At 44.0% G+C, this 25,952-nt stretch overlaps 1 protein-coding gene across 2 annotated transcripts in view; it reads left to right on the forward strand.

Annotated features, from left to right (window-relative positions):
* The window catches only part of ATOSB (atos homolog B), a 127,012-nt gene extending 105,234 nt beyond the window's left edge, over window positions 1-21,778 (forward strand). For both annotated transcript variants that reach the window (XM_068252422.1, XM_068252428.1), the window contains exons 5-9: window positions 3,865-3,961; window positions 6,345-6,503; window positions 9,784-9,852; window positions 11,642-11,856; window positions 14,844-21,778. In XM_068252422.1, the coding sequence (XP_068108523.1) occupies window positions 3,865-3,961; window positions 6,345-6,503; window positions 9,784-9,852; window positions 11,642-11,856; window positions 14,844-14,997 (694 nt within the window). In that variant the 3' untranslated portion in view covers window positions 14,998-21,778. The remainder of the gene's footprint in view (window positions 1-3,864; window positions 3,962-6,344; window positions 6,504-9,783; window positions 9,853-11,641; window positions 11,857-14,843) is intronic.
* The last annotated feature ends 4,174 nt before the right edge of the window (window positions 21,779-25,952 follow it).

Below are 25,952 nucleotides of genomic sequence, written 5' to 3' on the forward strand. Positions count from 1 at the left end.
AATGGCTGGATGGTGAATTGGGTAAGGTCTCCGCCTCTGACACAGGCGACCAGAGTTCCAATCTCAACTCTTCCTTTTCAGTAAGCCAGCACCTACTCAGTAAGGAGTCCTTGGACTAGACTTCCTAACACTGCTACTGCCTATAGAGCGTGTCCTAGTGGCTGCACCTCGGACGGTTTGAGTCCACCAGGCGTCTTGTCTATTTTTTAGGGTAGCTTCAGCATTGCTTTAAAAGGGTTGGATGGGGGGGGGGGGGGGGGTAGGTAGGTTGAAAAAAAAAATGGACACTTACCTGGGGATTTTACCAGCCCCCTCCAGCTGTAATGTCCCACGCCATCCTCCAACGATCCTCCGGTGGAGGGGGAACTGAGGATCGTAGGCGGGACATCACAGCTGCAGGGGGCCAATAGAAGCCCCAGGTAAGTGTCCGTTTTTATTTTCAAACCATGCCCCCACCCCACAGAACCCCTGGAATTGATATTTGAATTGCTGATTAGTTGTGTTTGTGGCCTTGAAAGTAAACAATTGCAGTCTGTGTAACCAGCTCTACAATCTGTTTTTTCTTTTCTCATTGGAATACATTCTTAACATCCATGTATTATCTCTGTGAAGCGGATGAGAGAGATCAGCTTAATATAAATAATCTTATAAGTTGAGGTTTTAAAGTCCTTGTTTGTATGGAGAGACCTATTTGCAGCTCGGCATGCAGGTTCCGTATCACAGACAGACCTCCTAATCTGAGACAAGTGAAGGGGTCTGTCTCCCAGCAGGGATTGGGAACACTATGTTCTGCCTGCAGTCTCTAATGCTACGACTCTGACATTACTGCCTGTCCACACGTGGCTTCTCCAGTCTTTGCCGCATTTAAGGTGCCACTGTCACAAAAATCTTAAAATTTAAAATATATGTAAACATATACAGATAAGTACGTTTCTTCCAGAGTAAAATGAGACATAAATTACTTTTCTCCTATGATGCTCTCAAGTATGGTAAGTAGAAAAAATCTGACAGAACTGACAGGTTTTGGACTAGCCCATCTCCTCATTGGAATTCTCAGGGTTTTCTTTGTTTTCAAAAGCACTTAGTGAATTAGAAATTGCTCCGTCCAACTGCTAAAAAAAAGTGAGCAGGGAGGCTGGCCAGCATCAGTGTATAACTCTTTTTCAGGGAGTGACTTTATAAAGAATAAAGGCCATGCTGAGAATCCCCTATGGAGAGATGGACTAGTCCAAAACTTGTCGGTTCTGTCAGATTTCTACTACTTACTGTAAGTGACAGCAACATAGGAGAAAAGTCATTTATGGCTCATTTTACTCTGGAAGAAATATACTTATTTGTATGTGTTTACATGTATTTTTAATTTTCGCAACAGTGGTCTTTTTAAAGGATGCGATTTAAAGGGAACCAGAGACAAAGCACCCTCATGTACAGTATTTACCATATATATCAGTGGGAACAATATAGAAAAGGCATACCTTGCTTTCTGTTTTATTCTGCACTGCACAGCTTGTTTCTAATCAGCCCTGATAAAATCTCCGACTGAGCAGTCAGTCTGGCTTTGCTCAGGAATATTTATAGCTCAGTCTGTGTTCTCTTATGTCTTTTCAAGTCCAAGCCTGCCCCCTGCTGGCTCTGCTCAGGAATCATTATAGCTGAGTCATTATAGCAAAGCCAGACTGAATGCTCAGTCGGGGATTTTATCAGGTCTGATAAGAAACAAGCTGTGCGGTGCAGAATGAAGCAGAGAGCAGGGTAGGTGTTTTCTCTAATGTTTCCACTGATATGTATGGTAAAATACATGAGGGTGCTTCGTCTCTGGTTCACTTTAAATGATGCCTGAAATGAGAGGGATATGGATGCTGCCATATTTATTTCCTTTCAAACAATACCAGTTACCTGGCAGCCCTGCTGATCTCTTTTGGCTGCAGTAGTGTCTGAATCACACACCTGAAACATGTTTCTGACTGATGTCTGATTGGATTTTCCTCAAGACTGGGAGCCACTAGCAGCACTTTTCTAAGTGCTTGTGAATTGAAAAGCTCTTGCCAATGTCATGTAATGCTATGTGTAGGACGCCACTTGAGGGGTGTGAGTTTTTTTATTTGTTTTGTTTTGATTTAAATTCCTCCAAGAATTACATTAGCAAGAGCTTTACAAATCACATCGCTTATTAGAAAAGCACAGCGGGTCCCAAGTCTCCTGTTTGTTTCAGGTGGGTGATTCAGACACTACTGCAGCCAAATAGATCAGCAGGACAGCCAGGCAACTGGTATTGTTTAACAGTAAATAAATTTGGCAGCCGCCATATCCCTCTCACTTCAGATGTGCGTTGAAGATGATTGTAAGGTTAGGAGGAACTCGAGAGAGAGGCGGGCTTTCTATGGCTTGATTTGATAATGCTGACGCTTTTTTATACCGTAACACTTAAGCACTTAACATAGTGATGGCACTGTCCTTAGAGGAGCTCACAATCCAATGTAATGTGCTACCATATTATTATTATGTATTTATATAGCACTGACCTCTCCAGCAGCACATTAGAGTACATAGTCATGTCATTGACTGTCCTCAGAGGAGCTCACAATCTAATCCTACCATAGTCATAGTCTAATGTCCTACCATATTATTATTATTATGTATTTATATAGCACTGACATCTTCTGCAGCACTTTACAGAGTATGTAGTCATGTCACGGACTGTCCTCAGAGGAGCTCACAGTCTAATCCTACCATAGCCATTGTCTGTCATACCATATTATTATTATTATTATTATTATTATTATGTATTTATATAGCACTGACATCTTCTGCAGCATTTTACAAAGTACATAGTCATGTCACTGACTGTCCTCAGAGGAGCTCACAATCTAATCCCTACCATAGTCATAGTCTAATGTCCTACCATATTATTATGATGTATTTCTATAGCATTGACATCCTCTGCAGCACATTAGAGTACATAGTCATGTCACTGACTGTCCTCAGAGGAGCTCACACTCTAATCCTACCATAGTTATAGGCTAATGTCCTACCATATTATTATTATTATGTATTTATATAGCACTGACATCCTCTGCAGCACATTACAGAGTACATAGTCATGTCACTGACTGTCCTCCTCAGAGGAGCTCGCAGTTGCGTGGGGCACCCGCAGTGTAGTTATTAACGGGTCTCTACCCCAGGGGCGTAACTACAAATCATGCCCCTTTCCCCCCTCCCCCCCCCCCCCCCCCCCCAGCAAAACTTTGATGGAGCCGCTTCAGTGTCCATCACAGTCTGGGGGGGTGGGGGGTCATCTTGCAAAGGACATATCACAAGTGTGGTCATCGTGATCTTCACACCCATAACAAGTTTAGCCACACAAACACCTGATCTGGAGGAGGGACTCCTGTATCAGAGGGAGTAAAGTAGTAGTTGGGGCCCTTCACTGCTCTGGGCCCCCTGTAATCGCAGGTGCTACTCCCCTGTCTGTACCGTTTCCATCCACCAGGTGCCGCTGCTGCCCTGATAGAGCACAAAGCAAGTCATCCTGCATTCTTTATGAGGGATGTTTTAGTGAATACTGAAGCAACAGACCAGTAACTGCAAACAAAAGGCACATAGCGCATTGTGGGCTGGTGACAATAGGTGGTGGCTTTTCAAAGGGAGCATTCATGTTACTGTCTAGGAAGCCAGGGGTTGTTTCCTCCTTCAGTTGTGTGCATGGCACCCTGTGCAGTGTACAAGTTGCACTTATTGAAGGCGGCCCTGACTGAGGTAATGTGCATATGTGTATTCAGTCGGTTGCCTTTTTATTATATACATATTGTATGTAATATGTGTTTTTTTTTTTTTTTCTTCTTGTCTCTTTCCCTCTGTGTGTAGGAGAACATTGCGCAGTCTGAGGAAGTCGCCGGGCCGGAGTTGCGCTGGGAACTGGGCGACGTCTTGTGTGAGCCGGGCTCTCCTCGGGAACTTTGAGGTAAATGATAAGAGGGGCTCTCCAAGCATGGTGGGTGTGTCTCTGCCTGGTAGCTGGGCCAGCAGGGGTCATAGACGAAGAAACAAAGAGCAGGAACCAACGTGAAGGTCGCAGGCCTCCACCATATATTTCTCTATCTCATTCTGTATTTATCTTACTAAAAACACAAAATAATGGAAATCCAACAAACCGTAAATAAGAACTGTTTGTAAATTGCAAATGTTTTGTTTTGCACCACCTAAAGAGGCAACTATAGCAAAGTATATACAGTAGAATACAGGAGAATGTACTAAATTAATTCATGATAGTCACTTATATGTTAATTTTCCTGGTTTCAGCATCAGAAACACTTCCTATATCTATATATAGCTGTTTATTGATATGTAGCTCCGCCTTCCCAGTGATGTCACAGTCTAAGCTATTTAACTATGCTGGATTCTACCCCCAGAGAATTCTGGGAGACCTGGTATTATTTGTACTGGCTTAAAGGGAAGGTCCAGGGAAATTAAAAATCAAAAATGTATGTGGTCTCGCCCGCAGCTGCCAGGCCGGCATCTTCCTGCGCTGCAGCGTGCGGCTCACGGAGTCGCATTGACGTCACCAGGCTGTACGGCGCAGGTGCAGAACTACTGTACAGAACTACTGCACCTGCGCAATACAGTCCGGATGACATCAGCGCGACTCAGAGAGCATCTTGCACAGGCGCAGTGGGCATCTTGCATTGGAGGGGACCCCAGGCCTGCAGCAAGGGCTAAGGGTGGTTGCAAGGGGCTGGAGGAAGCCCCTGGTAAGTAGATGTTTTTTTTTTTGTAAAGCTGCTTGCATGTGCCCTTTAAGAATTCTCATTAAACCAACATTCTGCAGGGTTGCAGCATGCCGGCAGTCACCACCTGTGATACATTTCAGAATGTAAATCAGGGAGATGAAAGATGTTACTAATGCTGACTAATTTATAAATGAATATTAGTGCGTTATTTTCACTACATTTGCTTCTTAACGGGAATCTGAAGTGAAAATTAACTTATGAGATAATGATGTGTATGTGTAGTACTGCTAAGAAATAGAACATTAGTAGCAAAGGTTTGAGTCTCCTATTGTTTCCAGTACAGGTAGAGTTAAGAAACCTCACTTGTTAACCATTTCAGCCCGCGGGGATTTTTCACCTTCTGCATCAGAGCAATTTTCACCTCCCATTCATTCGCCAATAACTTTATCACTACTTATCACAGTTTATTGATCTATATCTTGTTTTTTTCCGCCACTAATTAGGCTTTCTTTGGGTGGTACATTTTGCTAAGAATTATTTATTTATAAATGCATTTTAACTGGATTAATAAGAAAAAAAAATGGAAAAAAAAATCATTATTTCTCAGTTTTTGGACATTATAGCTTTAAAATAATCCACGCTGCCATAATTAAAACCTATATATTTTATTTGCCCATTTGTCTCGGTTATTATACCATTTAAATTTTGTCCCCATCACTATGTATGGCACCTATATTTTATTTGGAAATAAAGGTGCATTGTTTCCTTGTTGCGTCCATCACTATTTACAAGCTTATCATTTAAAAAATGTTTGTAGTATACCCCCTTCACATGCATATTTAAAAAGTTCAGACCCTTAGGTAACAATTTGTTTTTGTTTTGTTTTTTAATTGTATTTTTTTTTTCATTAAAACATTTATTTGGGTAATATTTTGGTGTGGGACATAAACAGGTCATTTTTAATGTTGTTAAATGTGTAAATTGTTATGGAAAAAATGTGTAGATGTAGTTTTACTATTTGGCCACAAGTTGGCCACCTTCGCATTTGTTTTCCCTCCTTGTACTTCTCGCTAAGCGGAAGCACAAGGGGGAGGCAGAAATTTTTCCGGGCAGAAGAACTGAAGCCTCACGCGTGAGCGCTTCGTTTTTTCTGCGGGGGACAGGGATCGGTGATCGGGAACCATGTTCCCTTTCACTGATCCCAGGGCTACCGGGGGACACCACGCGCCGAACAGTGGGAGCGCAGCACAGCAGCCGCCCGGACGTGAGCTTCACGGCTGGGCGGCTTAAATGGTTAACTATGCAAAAGAGCTTCTCTGAGCTCTTCGACTAATTCAGAGAGCAGTGCTATTTTCTGAAGCACTTATTCATCAAAGAAACGATGAAAGACAACTTCAGATAAGATTTTACTGCAGAGACGTTTAAAGGGTAACTGAACATAAAAATAACGCTTTTCTTTGCTACTAATGGTCTATTAGTTATCATTACGTTATATCATACCGTTACATTTTTTTTCCGCTTCAGTGTCACTTTAAGGACTTAATGCCAAGAAAGTCAGAATTTGTACATAGAATGTTCCGTGTTACTATTCCACATCCTCTGTCTTCTCTCTGGCAGGAATCCATTCTGAAGGGCCGCTTCGCCCCGTCTGGTCAGATTGAAGGGTTTACAGCGGAGATCGGAGCCAGCGGCTCGTACTGTCCCCAGCATGTCACCCTCCCGGTGGAGGTCACCTACTTTCACATCTCCGAGCACAGCGCCCCCTCACCTTTCCTGGTAAGACACAGTACTGCATTGAGGGCTCATAAGGCACGGTTCACACTAGCATAGAAACGCTGCGCTTAGTGGAACTAAATGAAGCGGATGCAAATGGACCCCATGCAACGCGGTAATTTGAATCTGGGAATCCAGTACTTGAGAAAGGGGAGTATTAACTTCTCTCCTATGTCAGGTTTTGGCCACAATTCTCTAAAGCTTATCTCCTGTCTTAAATAACCATTCTAAGCTGTTTTTACTGTTATCACCATGGTTGTAAATCATTTAGCATTCGCAAAGCAATTTATCTCATGCAATCCATAAAGGGAACCTAAACTGAGAGGGATATGGATGTTTCCTTTTATATAATACCAGTTTCCTGGCAGTCCTGCTGATCTCTTTGGCTGCAGTAGTGGCTTAATCAGACACCTGAAACAAGCCTGCAGCTAATCCAGTCTGACTTCAGCCAGAGCACCTGATCTGCATGCTTGTTCAGGGGCTGTGGCTGAAAGCATTACAGGCAGAGGATCAGCAGGAGAGTCGGGCAACTGGTATTATTTTAAAAAGGAAAAATCCACATCCTGATCAGTTTAGGTTCCCTTTAAATAAGGATCCCCTTAAGTTAAGGAGTGATTCCTAAAGTTACCTATTGTATCTTTAAAGGGAACCAGAGACGAAGCACCCTCATTTATTTTACCATATTGATCAGTGGGAACATTAGAGAAAACACCTATCATCCTTTCTGTTTCATTCTGCACTGCACAGCTTGTTTCTAATCAGCCCTGATAAAATCCCCGCCGGAGCATTCAGCCTGGCTTTGCTATAATGACTCAGCTATAATGATTCCTGAGCAGAGCCAGCAGGGGGCAGGCTTGGACTTGAAGACACCAGAGAACACAGACTGAGCTATAAATATTCCTGACCATGCCAGACTGAATGCTCAGTCAGGGATTTTATCAGGGCTGATTAGAAGCAAGCTGTGCAGTGCAGAATGAAACAGAAAGCATGGTAGGTGTTTTCTCTAATGTTCCCACTGATAAATATGGTAAAATACATGAGGGTGCTTAGTCTCTGGTTCACTTTAAATTAACGACTGAATCCTAAACTTAAAGACCGGGGCCCATTTGCAATTAACTTTTTCTCCTGAGTTTTCTCCTAGGAGATCATTTTTCATATTCTATTTAAAATTACTTTTCAGCATTCTGCAACTGAAAAAGTACCAAAAAGTAGGTGAAAAGGTACTGTCAGTTTTGAAAATGTTTCTTCCAGATTACCATGAGCCATACATTACTTTTCTCCCATCTTACATTTGCTGTATGTAGTAGAAATCTGACAGAACCGACAGGTTTTAGCCTAGTCCATGTCTCCATGAGGGATTCTCAGCCATGGCCTTTATTCTTTATATGGACACTCCTTGAAAAGGATTTATGTAAATATGCTGGCCAGCCTCCCTGCTCACTGCACACTTGTTTAGCAGTTGAACGGAGCAACTGCCATTCTCTAAGTGCATTTGAAAATAAACAAAACCTTGAGAAGATGGACTAGTCCAAAACCTGTCGCTTCTGTCAGATTTCTGCTACCTACTGTTAGGCCTCTTTCACACCAAGACGTTGCGTTTTAGGGGACGTTATGGTTGCATAACGTGCCCCTAACGCAACGCATGGTGGTGTTGAAGTTGGACGTCAGATTGAGCCACGTTATGTGGCTCTTGGTGCGCCGTTTACGTTCTATCCTGGGACGTCCGGATCTTTTCAATGATTCGGATGATTCGAATTGGATCATTGCAAAGATCCGGATCTTTGAATCATTTTACTAGGGAAGCAGGAGTGCAGCAGTGTGAGAGGTGCAGGAGAATGAGGGCACATTGAGGAAGGGAGAGATGCAGCAGGAAGATTGTGCTTGTGCACAGAAGCTGCAGTTCCTGTTTCTTCCAGACATCCACTGTGAATCGAATCCTTCATTGTGATGATCCGGATGATTCGACTCACAAAAAAGATCCTGATCAAAGATCCGAATAGTTGATGATCTGGACAACACTACAGTGCAGTGAATATTAGCCATGTAGCTAGACACAATAGCGACTCTCCCCTCCTCCTCTCCTGACATACATTACTGAGCATGTGCAAGCAGTCTAACGCAGCCACATAGGAGTATAACGCACAGCATGCTGCACTTTCATTTAACGTGCAGCGTTATACTCCTATGCAACATGGGCACTGTGAACAGCACATTGATTTTTATTTGCTGTGTGTTGTGCTGCGATACAGGCTGCTGTAACGTGGGACTTTAACGTCCCACTGTGAAAGCAGCCTGAGTGACAGCAACATAGGAGAAAAGTATTTTACAGCTCATTTTACTCCGGAAGAAACCTACTTCTTATTTGTATGCGTTTACATGCATTTTAAATGTTATCATTTTTGCAACAGTGATCTTTTAAGGACTGGAGTGATAAGATAATGCTCTCCGTAAAAACTTAAACCTGCACATTAATAAGGCAAGCTTTTTTAGTGAATTAACATTTACAATAGAGCTCCCAGGATGCCAGAAGCCGCATTTTTACAATTGTAAGGGCTGGGGCGAAAGGTTAAAGGGACACTTAAGTCAAACAAAAAAAATGAGTTTTACTCACCTGGGGCTTCCAATAGCCCCCTGCAGCTGTCCGGTGCCCTCCGCCGTCTCCCTCCAATCCTCCTGGCCCCGCCGGCAGTCACTTCCTGTTTCGGTGACAGGAGCTGACAGGCTGGGGACGCGAGTGATTCTTCGTGTTCCCAGACACATTAGCACCCTCTATGCTGCTATATGGTATATGATACATGCTATAGCAGCATAGATGGCATATTGTGGCCAGGAATGCGAAGAATCACTCGCGTCCCCAGCCTGTCAGCTCCTGTCACCGAAACAGGAAGTGGCTGCCGGCGGGGCCAGGAGGATCGCAGGGAGACGGCGAGGGCATCGGACAGCTGCAGGGGGCTATTGGAAGCCCTAGGTGAGTAAAACTCATTTTTTTTTTTGTTTGACTTAAGTTTCCCTTTAACTACTTAGCCACAATAGGTGATGGTGATAGCACGAAATGCAGCTGAGATAAGAATGTGGGAAGAGGGTTTTGTCTTTACATGAAAATATAAACCTGAATGCTGACATTCTTCAAATGTTCCCTTTTCAAAAACTTAAACTAAAAAATAAAACAAAAGTTTGCTGAAGTTCCATGTGTAGGATGGCATTTTGTGTGGCAGTAGGACTGCATTGTAGCACTCGGTGAATGGCTGGTACAGATCACATGATGCATCTTCTCTGCCTACAGGGTGTGATCGATCTGGACGGTGTCGGCAGGAAGGGGTACAACGTCCCCAGCACAGGAACCATACAAGTGGTAAGGCCAATCAGCAGCTGAACTGGGATCACATGACCTGCTGGCGAAACCTAATGCTGCTCACTGGTACAACCGTGCAGACGATATACACACATACACCCTTTTCATTCCTCTGCCCCCCCCCCCCCCCATATGCAGAGCGCCCTGTAAAAACATAGTGGAAATTCTAGCTACCTCTCCTCGCTCCAGTCCTTGTGTCTGCCCGGCAGTTTTGGAACTCGCCACCAGAGCTCCAGGCTTACTATCATGTGACCGCAGTGAGAGCTCCAGGCTCACTATCATGTGACCGCAGTGAGAGCTCCAGGCTTACTATCATGTGACCCAGTGAGAGTTCCAGGCTCACTGTCATGTGACCGCAGTGATAGCTCCAGGCTCACTGTCATGTGACCGCAGTGATAGCTCCAGGCTCACGGTCATGTGACCGCAGTGATGGCTCCAGGCTTACTGTCGTGTGACCGCAGTGAGAGCTCCAGGCTCACTGTCATGTGACCGCAGTGATGGCTCCAGGCTCACTGTCATGTGACCGCAGTGAGAGTTCCAGGCTCACTGTCATGTGACCGCAGTGAGAGCTCCAGGCTCACTGTCATGTGACCGCAGTGATAGCTCCAGGCTCACTGTCATGTGACCGCAGTGATAGCTCCAGGCTCACGGTCATGTGACCGCAGTGATGGCTCCAGGCTTACTGTCGTGTGACCGCAGTGAGAGCTCCAGGCTCACTGTCATGTGACCGCAGTGATGGCTCCAGGCTCACTGTCATGTGACCGCAGTGAGAGTTCCAGGCTCACTGTCATGTGACCGCAGTGAGAGCTCCAGGCTCACTGTCATGTGACCGCAGTGAGAGCTCCAGGCTCACTGTCATGTGACCGCAGTGAGAGCTCCAGGCTTACTGTCATGTGACCGCAGTGAGAGCTCCAGGCTCACTGTCATGTGACCACAGTGAGAGCTCCAGGCTCACTGTCGTGTGACCACAGTGATGGCTCCAGGCTCACTGTCATGTGACCACAGTAAGAGCTCCAGGCTCACTGTCATGTGACCGCAGTGATAGCTCCAGGCTCACGGTCATGTGACCGCAGTGATGGCTCCAGGCTTACTGTCATGTGGTTTCCAGTACGCTTCAAATGCGCACTCTGCATAGGAAGGCTAGGGTCAACAGATGGAGTTTGAGCCTATCAGTGGTTCACTGCACTTGCCCAGTTTTTTTTAGGCCCAAATGTGAGGTGTACCACTGTCATTAGACAACGGAGTGCAGCGGTGTCAATGGTGATGGATGTGTCTGGCAACGGGACATTGAAATCTCCACCCTTGATAGGAATAAGTGTCTCCGAACAGGGCATAGATTTTAGTTACCTGCGTCCGGAAGATGTTAAGAAAAGTGCGTGTCGTGTTCTCAGGTACCCCTATCCAGCAGGTGATGCCCTAGGGAGCCACCCAGCTTGTCTGTGCCAAAGAATGGCCCTGGTTTCTCTAGGCTGTACTTTTGGCCAGAGGTGGATGACCCTTGCAGTCACGGGGGTCCTAGAGTTGGCCAAGTCCTTCATCTCCCGTCTTATTTCAGGCTCCCCTGCCATAGCAAGTGCTGGAGCAACACTTGTTATTGGTAGGGAGCATCATACCGGCAGATGAACCCACTGGCTGAGGTTTGGGGGTCTGCACTAGGGGTGTGTATCTGTGGTGGGGAGGGGTGAGAAGGCATCAAACGTTCGCGCCAGCAGATCATGTTGTGTAACTGCAGCTCTGTTTTCAGTAGAAGTGTTTTGTGTAACGTTATGAACCTCTCTTCTCCTCCCAGACCTTATTTAACCCCAACAAGACTGTGGTGAAGATGTTCCTCGTCACGTACGACTTCAAGGACATGCCAGTGAACCACGTCACCTTCCTGCGTCACCGCATCTTCCTAGTGCCTGTGCAGGAGAGCCAAGAGGAAAATGGCGGACAGGAGAGCGCCAATGGCGATGCTGCTAAGGAGAAAGCTAAGAGGATCCTCTGCTACCTCATGCACCTGAGGTCAGACATGCCTTACAGTGACACCTAGTGGTGGCTGTGAGGAATTACTACTGTTTATAGATTTATATATTTTTTTTACTATTTAAAGAGAGTCTGAAGCCATTTAATTTACCTTATTTTATTGCCCAGTTATCTTAAGCATTAAAGAGAATCTGTATTGTTAAAATCGCACAAAAGTAAACATACCAGTGCGTTAGGGGACATCTCCTATTACCCTCTGTCACAATTTCGCCGCTCCCCGCCGCATTAAAAGTAGTCAAAAAACAGTTTTAAAAAGTTTGTTTATAAACAAACAAAATGGCCACCAAAACAGGAAGTAGGTTGATGTACAGTATGTCCACACATAGAAAATACATCCATACACAAGCAGGCTGTTTAGAGCCTTCCTTTTGAATCTCAAGAGATCATTTGTGTGTTTACCTTCTGTCCCCCTGCAGCTATCTTCCACTGAATACTAGTGACAGGCTGATTGTTTCTTCCTGCAGACAGCTCTGCCCTGTCTGTAATTCCTCAGTATGTGTCAGCCAGCTCCTTTCACAGCCTAACAGAGGAGGATTTTTATCCAGCTCTCTTCTCTCACTGATATCAGAGAGCAGAGACGCTGCTGGTTTCTGTAAATAACACACACACTGGAGTGTGCATAGAGGGGCCTGGAGGGGGGGCGTGCATAACAGATCAGCACGGAAGAGTTGGCAGCCTTCCAGACACAGGGCGACAAGTCCGACAGGGGAAAGATACATTGATTTATAACAGAGACGCTGATAGTAGAAAGTGCTGCAGTAAGCCAGAGCACATTAGAATAGGTTTAGGAACTTGTAGTATGGTAGAAAACAGGATGAAATTTTTGTTACAGAGTCTCTTTAAGATCAAAGCTGATTCGCTGCATCCCCGCAGCAGAACAAGGTATTTGGCCCCCAAAAATCCCGGGGCAAAATTCCACGACTTTTGAAGTTGCAGATTTAGCTGCCCGGGAGAGGAAGAGCTGTGTGCAGTAGCTCTGCCTCCAGTCCAGTCAGTCTCCGCCTCTCCCCGCCAATCTCAGTCTTTTTTCACTGAGAGGGGCAGGAAGAGGCGGAGAATGACTGGAGCAAAAGCAGAGCTACTGCACACAGCTCTGCCTCTACCAGGAAGCAGAATTCTGCCCTGGGGATTTAGGGGGGGGGGGGGGGGGATTAATACCTCGTTCTGCCGCTGGGATGCGGTGAATCACTTTGATCTTAATGCTTAAGATAAGTGGGCAATAAAAAGAGGACTCTCTTTAACGTTGTATGAAACTCAGCATCTCGTCTTTGCTCTAAAAGATTATTTACAGCATAAGATCTACTACAATGCAGAACAGCATTCAAACAGTTAAACACAGCACTTTGTTCTTCAGTGGAGAGCTCCTTGCTTCAGTGGGCAGCTTCTGGCTGCATCAGGGGTGATGGCATTATCTTTTTTGTTTACATTCCTTTGTAACAAATAATCGTTTTTTCTTTTAAGGTTTTATCCTGTTGCTTATCTTTTAGATCTTTAGGTCAGGTCCCCAGAAAACTTACTACAGTAAAATCTCCTTATAGTAAATGTCAAGGGCCCTGGTCAATTAGCTTACTAAATAAGTTTGCTATGTCAGGATTGGTCATATATTGTATATTCATACAGGAGCATGTCCGGGACCTGAGGACTGAGGTTACGATATTTATTTACCATAATCAGAGTTTACTATAATAATTATTAGTATTTATATAGCGCTGACCTCTTCCGCAGTGCTGTACAGAGTATATAGTCTTGCCACATAACTGTCCCTCAGAGGAGCTCACAATCTAGTCCCTACCACAGTCCTATGTCTATGCATGTATGGTGTAATGTATGTATTGTGATCTCGGGCCAATTTAGAGGGAAGCCAATTAACTTATCTGTATGTTTTTGGGATGTGTGAGGAAACAGGTGTGCCAGAGGAAACACACGCAGACACAGGGAGAGCATGCAAACCCCTTGCAGATAGTACCCTGGGATACAAATCGGGAATCCAGCGCTGCAAGGCGAGAGTGCTGATCACTTTGCCACTGTGCTGCCCATAATGAGATTCTGCTGCATTTGAGTTCTTTTATAACTGAACTGGAACAATAAGGGCGCTTTTGGGGTTTTTTTTTTTTTAAGCAACGGCCTTTTTTTTAAATCGTCTAAAAGCGATTGTGCAGCGATTCCCTATGACTATGAGAGGGTTCACATCTGAGCGGTTCCTTTCCGATCCGCTCACCAAAGCACTGCCTGTACCATTTTCAGGGCGATTCGCCTCAGTTGAAGGTATAGGGAAATAGCAAAACACTTGAAAGAGTGCTTTGTATAGCGATTTCCCCAGCGCTTTCATCAATAAATACATTGTAATTAATTTTTTCCCGGTCAAAGATTTCTCGTCCTGACTAACGTCAGGAAGTGAAAAAAAAACAGAATTGCTTAGAAAAGCGCTGTACAAATAAAACGCTCAGTAGTGATGCTCATCCGGAATCCGGGTTAACCCGGATATCCGACCATTTTTACGCTATCCGGATCAGATTCCGGATCCCGGATAGCTATAGAAATCCGCATAGCTATCTGCGGATAGTTTGATGCATGATCCGGATATCCGTGGATATCCGAAACCAAAATACTGTAACTAAGGTGATGACGTCCTGGAGCCAATCAGAGGGCTCCCAGCAGAAGCCCTAGCAACCAATCACAGAAAGGAACACTGGCTAGCCCCACTGTATAATAAGGAGGGCTGCCATGATGAGACAGATCGTTCTGGCTTGCTGAATGCTTCCTGAGAGACATGCTGCAGTGCTGGTGGCCTAGCGAGGGCTGCCTGTATACAGTTATAAACCTGCGACCTGTGGTGCGACCTTAACGTCGCACCAAAAACGCAACGTCAACTGTGAACTTAGCCTCAGTCTCTCTACTGCCAAGTATGTCACTGTCCTTTTTAGCATTTGCCGATTACTAACGCTGCGTTTGTGTTTTTATTGAAGGTTTCAGCGGTCAAAATCTGGAAAAATTTACCTCAACGAAGACATTCGCTTGCTGTTTTCTCGCAAATCCATCGAGTTGGACACTGGCATCCCCTACGAACTCAAATCCTTCACGGAAGCCCCCAAGAACCCCAAATATTCCCCGCGGGCGTGAGACCGGAGCGCGGGGCGATGGAACGAGACTCCCGATCCTGCCCCGTTTATAAGACTGCAGCCCCGCCTACCCCACAAATTGCACACCCCCTTATTTATTACCCTCCCCCCTGCTTCTCCCAGCCCCGGAACTCTGCAGCTGATGCCTTTCCTGCTGTCTCCCAAGAAAGAATGGGAAATCAGGCAATGCCCCCAACTCCGCCATGACACCCGCCTCTCTGTAGGCGGAGCCCCAAATCCTCTCAGCTGGAGCCCTAAAATGGAGAAAAGAAAGAAAAATAATCCTCCTTTGCTGAAACCAGGATCATTTTGTTCGTCATACTGATTCATGTATAGATATGTTATCCAAACATGGTGTGGCTATAAAAAAAAATAGAGGGATGACGTTTGTAAAAAACAAAACATGGGAATGAACCAGGATGTAGATTTTGTGTGCGCTGAGAGAGCTGGCTAGATAGAGCCATGATTTAATAAGTTCAAGAAGCCAGGAACCTTATCCCATCAATCAGCCAATCAAATTGCAGCATTTAGGGATATGGCTTAGAATGTCCTGAACTCTCATTGGTTGCAGAGGGCTACCATACTTTGAAGTTGGTTTTTAAAGGGAACCAGAGACGAAGCACCCTTGTGTATTTTACCATGTATATCAGTAAGAACATTAGAGAAAACACCTACCCTGCTCTCTGTTTCCTCCTCACTGCTAAACGTGTCTGTTATCAGCAGTCACAAGAATCCCAGACTGAGCAATTAAATCTGGCTTTGCTGGAGATGATTATTGCTGAGTCATTATAGCAAAGCCACAAGGGGGCAGGCTTGGGCTTGAAATAACACCACAGAAGACAGACTTAGCTATAATCTTTCTGTAGCAAAGCTAGACGAAGCAGCCTGACTTCTCAGTCGGGGATTCTTATCAGAGGTGCTAACAGTCAGATTACACAGAGAACAATGAAACAAAGGGCAGATTAGGTGTTTACTGTCATGTTCCCACTGATTTATAAGGTAAAATACAAGAGGGTGCTTCATCTCTGGTTCTCTTTAAAGGACACCAGAGGGATGTCAAGGCTGCCATATTTATTTCCTTTTAAACAATACCAGTTGCCTGGCAGTCCTGCTGATCTTTTATGCATCAGTAGTGTCTGAATGACGCACCTGAAACAAGCATGCAGCTAATCCAGTCAGAAACACCTGATCTGCTGCATGCTTGTTCAGTCTATGGCTTAAGGTGGCCACACACCGTACAATTTGTAATTCTTGAACTGAATAGAAAATTAATTTTTTTTGTTTGTTTTATTGATTTTTTTTGATTGATTGGTCAGATTTTTCAAATAATACAATGTACCACACACACATACACACGTGTGTATAATTTTTCCCCAGCTATGAAAAAAAAGATTGAAAACGCTAAAAAAAGCATCTATACATTAAGAAATTGACACTTTGCCCTACACCATCCAATTTTCAAATGGGAACTCTGATTAGATTTTCCACTGAAATAGAAGGGGAAAAAAAAACTTGTGACTTTTCTGTACAACCAATCGTTTTTATCAAATTTCTGTAAAATCGGATCATTTTATTGTATCGTTTGTGCCCACCTACTGGCAGAGCATCAGTAGGAGAGCCAGGCAATCTGCATTGGTTAAAAGGAAATTTATATGGCAGCCTCTATATTGATCTCACTTCAGTTATCCTTCAGCTGTGTATTCTAGTTGAGAAGCGGAGGTAGGACGAAACGATCAGTTCAATGAAGCAATCACATCTACCCAATGTCGGGCAGCGGTCACATCTACCCAATGTCGGGCAGCGGTCACATCTACCCAATGTCGGGCAGCGGTCACATCTACCCAATGTCGGGCAGCGGTCACATCTACCCAATGTCGGGCAGCGGTCACATCTACCCAATGTCGGGCAGCGGTCACATCTACCCAATGTCGGGCAGCGGTCACATCTACCCAATGTCGGGCAGCGGTCACATCTACCCAATGTCGGGCAGCGGTCACATCTACCCAATGTCGGGCAGCGGTCACATCTACCCAATGTCGGGCAGCGGTCACATCTACCCAATGTCGGGCAGCGGTCACATCTACCCAATGTCGGGCAGCGGTCACATCTACCCAATGTCGGGCAGCGGTCACATCTACCCAATGTCGGGCAGCGGTCACATCTACCCAATGTCGGGCAGCGGTCACATCTACCCAATGTCGGGCAGCGGTCACATCTACCCAATGTCGGGCAGCGGTCACATCTACCCAATGTCGGGCAGCGGTCACATCTACCCAATGTCGGGCAGCGGTCACATCTACCCAACGTCAGGCTATAAGCTTAGTGCTCAAGCACTTAAGTGTAATTAAAATGTTTTAAACTGAGGCTCTAATGAATAATGCATTATTCTTTTATTTCATTTTAGCTCTGTTTTAAAATACTGGCATACAACTCACACTGTTCTGATCAGGTGTGCGACCCCCCCCCCCCCCCCCCCCCAAAGAACAAGCATGGTATTTATCCGCTGGGCTGAAAAATGCAATCAGCTGGGATTTAAGTAGTGTGAACGAATGCCTGGTGCACACCATGCAATTTCCCATCAGATAGATGGATCGATAATTTCCGACAGATCTGATTGGACTACCAATCGTTTTCTGATCGATTTTCTCATTACTTACTATAGAAATCGATCAGAAATTAGGAAATCAGATTGGACCTGTCGGAAATTATCTATTTGACCTATCTATCTGATGGGAAATTGCATGGTGTGTACCAGGCTTAAGCCTTACAAATGACTCATTACTAGTTCAATACTCTATACTCAGCTGTGCAGACAGACAAAACAAATGGAAAACAGATTACATACTGCAGCTAGTTTACTATCGTTACAGGCGCAGAGTAACAGCTTATACTGTACATACTGGAGGTATTAGTGACCAGCACACAGTGCAGCTAGTTTACTATCAGTACAGGCACAGAGTATCAGCTTATACTGCAGCACAGTGGCGCAGTGGTTAGCGCTCTCGCCTTGCAGCGCTGGGTCCCCGGTTCGAATCCAAGCCAGGGCACTAGATGCATGGAGTTTGTATTTTCTCCCTGTGTCTGTTTCCTCCGGGCACTCCGGTTTCCTCCCACATCCCCAAAACATACAGATAAGTTATTTGGCTTCCCCCTAAACTGGCCCTAGACTATGTATGTATCGTGTAGTACATGTATCATAGACATATGACTATGGTAGGGACTAGATTGTGAGATCCTCTGAGGGACAGTTAGTGACTAGACTATATATACTCTGAACAGCTCTACGTGAGATGTCTGCGCTATATAAATACTAAATAATAATAATACTGCACATACTGGAGCTGGCAGAGACCAGAAAACACTGCAGCTAGTTTACTATCAGCACAGGCACCAGAGAACAGCTTATGCTGTACATACTGGAGGTAGCAGAGATCAGCACACACTGCAGCTACTTTACTATCAGTATAGATAGACCAAGAGTAACAGTTTATACTGTACATACTAGGGGTGATATGCCAGGATTATAAAATGGTACTTAAATCTACATTGTGTTATTTATCAAGGCCTCATTGCAAAACATTAAGTGCTCTAACTGTTTAAGAATGATAGAGTAATGATAGAGGAATTCTGATATTTTTGTCGATTGGAAAATATTGAAAAATGTTATTGGATCGATTGCATTGATCGTTTTTTGAAGGAATCCAACAACTGCAGATTATTTCATGATTATTTTAAATGAAGACAGCTGCATTCAAATCCAGACTCGTGTGGCCATTAAAGACACTGTTAGTGGTTTTACTGCAGTCTGTTACCTTTCTGACCAGATTCTGCCTCTTCTCCTGTTCCTGGAACCTGCATGGCTTTCATATCAACCCCAGCAGCCCCAAGGACTGGAAACGAGGGAAGGGAAAAAAAACTTGGTTTTTGTTGCTGTCTGTGTCCTCCTTGTTTGGAGAGAGTTTTCCACTTCCTGTAAGGTGCATGTAATCGGATCTGAGATGAAAAACAAACTATAACAAGTAACTTGTCTATATATCTTATCTAAAGTTTAGATAGTTTACACAGCAAATGTAGCTGCAAACAGCTTTAACAGTTTATGATTATTTCTTCTGCTACTAAACATGACACACGGGCAAGCTGCTCTGCATCTCCAGCCCTCAGCCTGTGAAAACTTCACTCCCTTCTCCACCTCCCCTCTGCCTCTGAAATCTCTGACTAGCAACACCACCTCCTGCCCAGACTGAGCTCCCATAAGCCCTTGCTACATGAGTCTGAAAGTGCCAAGGCACTGGAGGAGCTCTGGGCGAGGCTTGTTTAGCATATAGGGAATTAGAGTATTAAAACAAAAAAAAAGTATTTGGCTTGAGGAATGCCCTATAAACTATATGAAAGGAACACAATTATGCAATGAGTAAAAGTTTATCTCGAATCCACTTTAAACAGGCCTAGTAGTAACATTAGTAGAATGAAGGTAATTATTCAGGATACCTATTTTAATCTCAATTATCCTAGTTTCAGCATCAGAAACGCCTCCTATATCTCTATCCCCCTCCCAGTGATGATGCAGCCTAAGCTGTTTATTATGCGGAATTCTCCAACACAGCATTCTGGGAGACCAGGTATATTTTCTACTGGCTTCAGAACAAAATGTGAGGAGATGTTAGGATACACAAACATTCTGCACAACTGCACCTGACAGGACGTAAGCTGTCACCACGAGTGATACATATCAGAATGTAAATCAGGTAGAGGAAAGATTTTACAATGGGCAAATACTGACTAAATAATCTATAAATAAATATTGTAAAACAATAAGCAATTTTATTTATTACATTATTTTCACTACAGGTCCTCTTTAATGACTAGTATCTCGTTGATTAACTCAAGCAGCAAGCAAGTGAAATTATTTTTGATGGGGACACAGACGACAATAAAAACCTTAGCGGGCACTGATCCATTTCCATACAATGCAGAATTTTACTTTTTTTTTGTTGTATCCCAATTTGGGGATTTAAAGTAGGCGTTCATTTAAACGTAGTCAGTGCAAGTCTATTTTATTTTGAGTTAATGATTATGAGGATGGGTTAAAACTTCTATTAGGTTATTATGACTGTCAGTGGGGTGCAAAAGGAAGAGGAAATGCTGCCTATCACAGTTGTCACTGAAATGTGCTACGCTAGTATCTCCCAATCTTTTAGCAGTTACAACCATACCACTCTGGAACCCGCCTAAGGTGAAGGCCCACAGCACAGAAAGCAAGGGCAGATTTCAGCAGTGCCTCTGACAGCAGGAAGTACATGACAAGCTCCACCCCCTTCACAACAAACCTACACAAAACACAATACAAGCTGTAGCGTTCTTCATAGGAAGCAGTCAGAATCTCTACCAAGGTGCTAATTGGAAAATCCAATCATCATTATCCAGTTGTCTTCATATCACGCGGAGGTGACCAGGGCAGATTTGGACCTCGCCCACCAGTGATGGTCATGTCTAGAAGTCATGGAGGAACATGTGATGTTTCATCATCTGACAGATTTGCAAAGCTCTCATTTGCTGTGATCACATGCTGCTTTAGCACAGGATCACGACTAGCATATCTATCTATCACCTGCCCAACCTGATCACATGCTTCTCCAGGAGTCCTCCTAGGCATGACAATCACAACTGCCCACTCTGTTGTGTGTGAAACCATGGGGCAAACAGGCCGGTGGTTTTCAAATGTGGTCCTCCTAATGCTCTGTCAAGGTGTTCTTAAAGCAGGCCTTCACCCAATGCTGGGAATACACAATGAGTTTTTTTGGCAGATTTCCTGGACGATCGATTTTCCATTGATTTTTTTGATCGATTTCCATTCAATTCTGTAGAAAATTAATCAGAAAAATGATCGAAATCAGATTGGACCTGTCGGAAATGATCTATTGAGCCATCTATTATCTGCTGAAAAAAAACTCATGTTGCATTCCCAGCATTTGGAATGCTTTGATCATACTTTCTCCCATTGGCTGAATTGCTGCCTGTTTTTTTTACTGCATGGGTGTGGCCACCTTGCCAATGACGTCAGCACTATGTACAGGTCAGGGAGATTTCACAGTATTTTTTGTATCTTGCAGCTCTGTGTCACCTCTGCCTTTCATGTACAATTGACCGCCATGCAAAACAGTTTTGTTTTTTTGTTTTTCGTTTTTTTTTACCACTTTGTACATAAGTGGCCATATTCTGTCATGGACGGCTTCAACATGAAGTAGTCATAAATTCTAATTTGCTCATGACTTCTGCACAGGACTATAGATAATGTTAATTTGGACATCCATGTGTTCAGCCTGCTTTCTTGATAATGTTTTTTTTTTTTTTTTTTTTTTGAACAAGATGTATTTTAAATGATGCCAAGATTCACCAGATCTCTGTATTAACATATCTGCCTCATTCACAGATGTCATTCCCCTACCTCAGTTTTTATGTTATGCCCCTCATCTTCCCTGAGCCCTAGGCAACTGCCTGTTTGCCTTACACTAAAGGCACTGTTACCCCACCTCTGGTGCTTATGAGCTCTTCCTGCCTGCATTGCAGCCCTAGGGAGGTTGACCCATCCTTACTTTACTTCGCATTGGAGAAATTGTCACAAGCCCCTCCCCTCTGACAGGCCCCTCCTCTGCCTGATGATAAATTGCTGCTCTAAGTTTCTGGCTATATGAACACACTTGACTGTCTTACTCAGTCTTTATTTTCTGTATACTAAAACCAAGAGTCTTCTATTAAAATGTCCTATTTTATTGGTTCCTGTATTGCTGATCTCATTATTTCCCGTGCAGACGTTAGGTTAAATCTAGGAGCAGAGGATTGTGGGAGGAGATGAGATAAGGACAACTGAAAAGAGGGGGATATGGAGGCTGCCATATTTATTTCATTTTAAGCAATACCTGTTGCCTGGTTATCCTGCTAATCCTCTGCCTCTAATACTTTTAGCCATAGACCCTGAACAAGCATGCAGCAGATCAGGTGTTTCTGGCATTATCTGACATGATTAGCTGCATGCTTGTTTCTGGAGTTATCCAGACACTACTGCAGCCAAATACATCAACAGGGCTGGCAGGCAACTGGTATTGTTAAAAAGGAAATAAATCTGTCGGCCTCTATAGTTTACTCACTTCAGCTGTCCTTTAAGGTTCCCAGTAATATAACTACGATAGAATGGAGTGGCCTAGTGTCATGTGATGTGGATAGCCTGTCAACACAGTGACATTATTTGTTATATTTATAAAGCGCCAACATGTTACACAGCGCTGGACATTAGTTTAGGTTACAGACAATATTTAGGGGTGACATACAGCAATAAGACAATACAGGAATACAAGAAAACCAGATCACATGGCACAGTATGAGTACAAGGTAATGCTTAGTCACTGGAGGGAGCATGGAGATCACACAGCACAGTATGAGTACCAGGTAATGCTTAGTCACTGGATGGAGCATGGAGATCACACAGCACAGTATGAGTACAAGGTAATGCTTAGTCACTGGATGGGAGCATGGAGATCATACAGCACAGTATGAGTACCAGGTAATGCTTAGTCACTGGATGGAGCTTGGAGATCACACAGCACAGTATGAGTACCAGGTAATGCTTAGTCACTGGATGGAGCATGGAGATCACACAGCACAGTATGAGTACAAGGTAATGCTTAGACACTGGATGGAGCATGGAGATCACACAGCACAGTATGAGTACCAGGTAATGCTTAGTCACTGGATGGGAGCATGGAGATTAGGCAAGTGGAGTTGATGGGTGTATGGTAATGGACATGCGTGATTAGGTAGGACACATGAGGAGGACCCTGCCCCAGAAGTAGGGCCTTAGACTTTGCAACTGCTGTTTAGGAAAAGCTTTAAAGGAAACATCCAAGGAAAGAAAAAAAAAGATCCACTTACCTGGGGCTTCCTCCAGCCTGTGGCAGCCGTCCTGTGCCCTCGCCGTAGCCCGGAACCCAACCTGGCGAGGTTGGGTTCTGCAGCAGAGAAAACCGGAAGCCTCCGGAGCTGCAACGAGGGCACAGGACAGCTGCCACAGGCTGGAGAAAGACCCAGGTAAGTGGATCTCCTTTTTTTTTTTTTTTTTTTCCCTGGACACTCACTTTAAGGCCCCACTTAATCAGGTGGTACACTTTTTTTTCCCTTCTCCATAGCAGTGCAATGTGAAAAATATTTCAGTTAAAACGCGTTAAAGAGAACCTGTACTGAGTAAAATTATTTAAAATAAACACATGAGGTAACTTCAAATGAACATTACATAGTTACCTTGCCATCAGTTCCTCTCAGAAGCTCACCATTTTCTTCTGACAGTGATCCCTTCCAGTTCTGACAATATTTTGTCAGATCTGAAATATATCAGTTGCTGTCAGTTATATATCAGTTGCTGTCAGTTATAGCTGAGAGGAGAACTGATGTGTCCATGTTTCCCCATGGCTCAAGTGGGCGATGTTACAGTTTAACAGTGTGCTGACCAGGAAGCTGTTATGGGGTAATAGCCATTTTCAAAATGGAGGACGGAGAATTCCATTGATCACAGTGGACAAACAGGACGCAGGAGAGGAACAAGAAATTGAGGAGTAGACTACACAGGATGTAAGTATGACTTGTGTATGTTTATTTTGACTTTTAATGTTCAGTTCAGGTTTTCTTTAAGTGTGAAAGGTGTCATAGGAAAATATGGGACTTACTTTGAAAATCAGTTGTCCCCTCAGTTATAACTGTATATATACTATATGTTAAAGTGTAAACAGGGCCTAACTGACAAATTAGTGTGCAAGTGATTAGGGAGGCTGGCTGGTATCTTACGATTTTGGTAGTTAAACTGCTGTTCAGGAAATGCTGTTGAAAACTGATGGACTGGCCCAAAACTTGTCGGTTCTGTCAGATTTTAACTGCCTACTTTTTCGCGATAGTGGTCCTTTACCATTTGGAAATTAGAAATAAGGTTAGAGTCAGTTAAACATATTTTTCAGTAGAAAGATAAATTCATTTATGATGGCCATACATGGTACATTTTTTTCATCCAATCTTACCAATTCTATGTAGTATAAGGGACCTGCCTAAACTTTCCTTTCAGTATATTCACTTAATTTACCCTTATACTACAAAGAAATGGTAAGATTGTAAGAAAAAATTGTACCATGTATGGCCACCATTACAGAGATGTGTACATCAGTCCTGAAAGAAGGACAGAGGGATTTGGATCCGTAAGTAGGACAGTTGGGAGCTGTGCATGGTGCGGTTACCAATCAGCAAAAAAAAACGCATCACGCTGTGTGCGAGTGCAGCCACGCTCAAACGTGACTGCATGCGGTGGCTGTGCATGTGAGCCACTGACAGGCGGTGAAATCACCACCTTCATCCTGCCATGTGAAATAGGACTTAGTAGGTACCACTGATACCAGGAACTCCTCAGACCTGCTATTTTGGAGATCCTCTTCCTCTGACCCTCAGGCCAGAAACCCACTAGGAGCGCTTTGTAAGCGTGAGTGATTTGAAAAAGCTCTTGGTAATGCAATGCTATGGGGGATTTTTATAAAATCACATCGCTCAAGTGGGATCACACCCATAGCATTACCTTAGCTAGAGCTTTTCAAATCACAAAGCGCTCAGAAAAGCTCTCCTAGTGCGTTTCTAGCCTTAGAGTTTGTCCCTTAGATCCTTACTCTTTCTTTTTTTTCCCTGCTTCCAACACAAATCCATCACAAAGTGGACCTGAACTCTTGCACAGGACAGAAGGAAAACCGAGAAATACATTCTGTATGTATTTAGAGAGTTTAACCTGTCTAATCCCCCTCTGTGACTAGTCACAAGTGTAATTTAAACTCTCAGCTGTGTCAGCTGACTGCCATGGCAAAGCTGCTAATTTGTAAACGCATGATGTTAACCCTGTGTCTGCATTCATGAAAGCAGGAAGTAGACACACTGCAGATTGATTGCAGGTTTTGTATCAGCTGTAACAAAGGAATGTTTTTCTTTAAAGGTTATTATGCTGTTGCTTATATTTTAGAGCAGAAAGTTTTAAATCAGTATGATGCCATTTATTGGCTAACTAAAAAGAATTAGCCAATAAATGGTATCATCCTGATGTAAAACTTCTTGCTTTTACTGATGGCCAACACTGTACAATACCCTACTGCTACTTTTAGAGAAGAGAGGAAGTTCTGAGTTCAGGTCCACTTTAAAAGAGCCAACTGTTCACTTGATATCTGATAAATCCAAACCGAGTGATTAGTTCATCATTACATAAAAACTTGGTTCACCAGGAAGTAAGAATTTTTGCAGTGCAAAGCGCACTCTTATGACTGCTGGGCAGCCAGGGTCACACTTGTTGATACCGCAGGCTTTTTGCCTCAATGCTTAATCGCATGCAAAAACGCAACTTATGCCTATGGGGCGGCTGTGGTTTTAGAAGGCATCTGCAATCTTATATACTGTTTAAAAAAAAAAGGTACAACCAGCACTATTTTTTTGAACAGCACATAGGATTCCTCATTGAGAAAGCTCACATTTGCAAAACTCTTGCAGGAACTCATCTGCATATTTCCACATAAATAAAAACGGGAGCTTTGGAGGGCGCATGCGCGGCGCGAAGGAAGATGGCTGCTTAGGCTAAGTGCTCCGTGGCGTGGCCGCTCTATAAAGCCTGTGCTCAGCTTCAAAACCCGCGCAACAGGATTGAATCCTCCGGATTCGGGCTTGTGACAACCCGCTGATCCCGCATGAGACGTTCTAAACGGCTGGCCGCCCCTGAAAGTCGCAAACTAGACTCATACTTCCTGAGGCCTGTACAACCTACTGCGCAATCAAAGATGGCGTCCAAAGCACAGAAGGGCGAATCCGTGGACTACGTTACTAAACCAGTCCTTGAAGCCTGCCTGGCGGATTTTTAAAAAACGATCTCCTCGACCGTGAAGGAAGCAGTGGCTG

Source organism: Hyperolius riggenbachi, chromosome 1, assembly GCF_040937935.1.
Source record: "Hyperolius riggenbachi isolate aHypRig1 chromosome 1, aHypRig1.pri, whole genome shotgun sequence".
In the NCBI taxonomy this organism is placed as follows: domain Eukaryota; kingdom Metazoa; phylum Chordata; class Amphibia; order Anura; family Hyperoliidae; genus Hyperolius; species Hyperolius riggenbachi.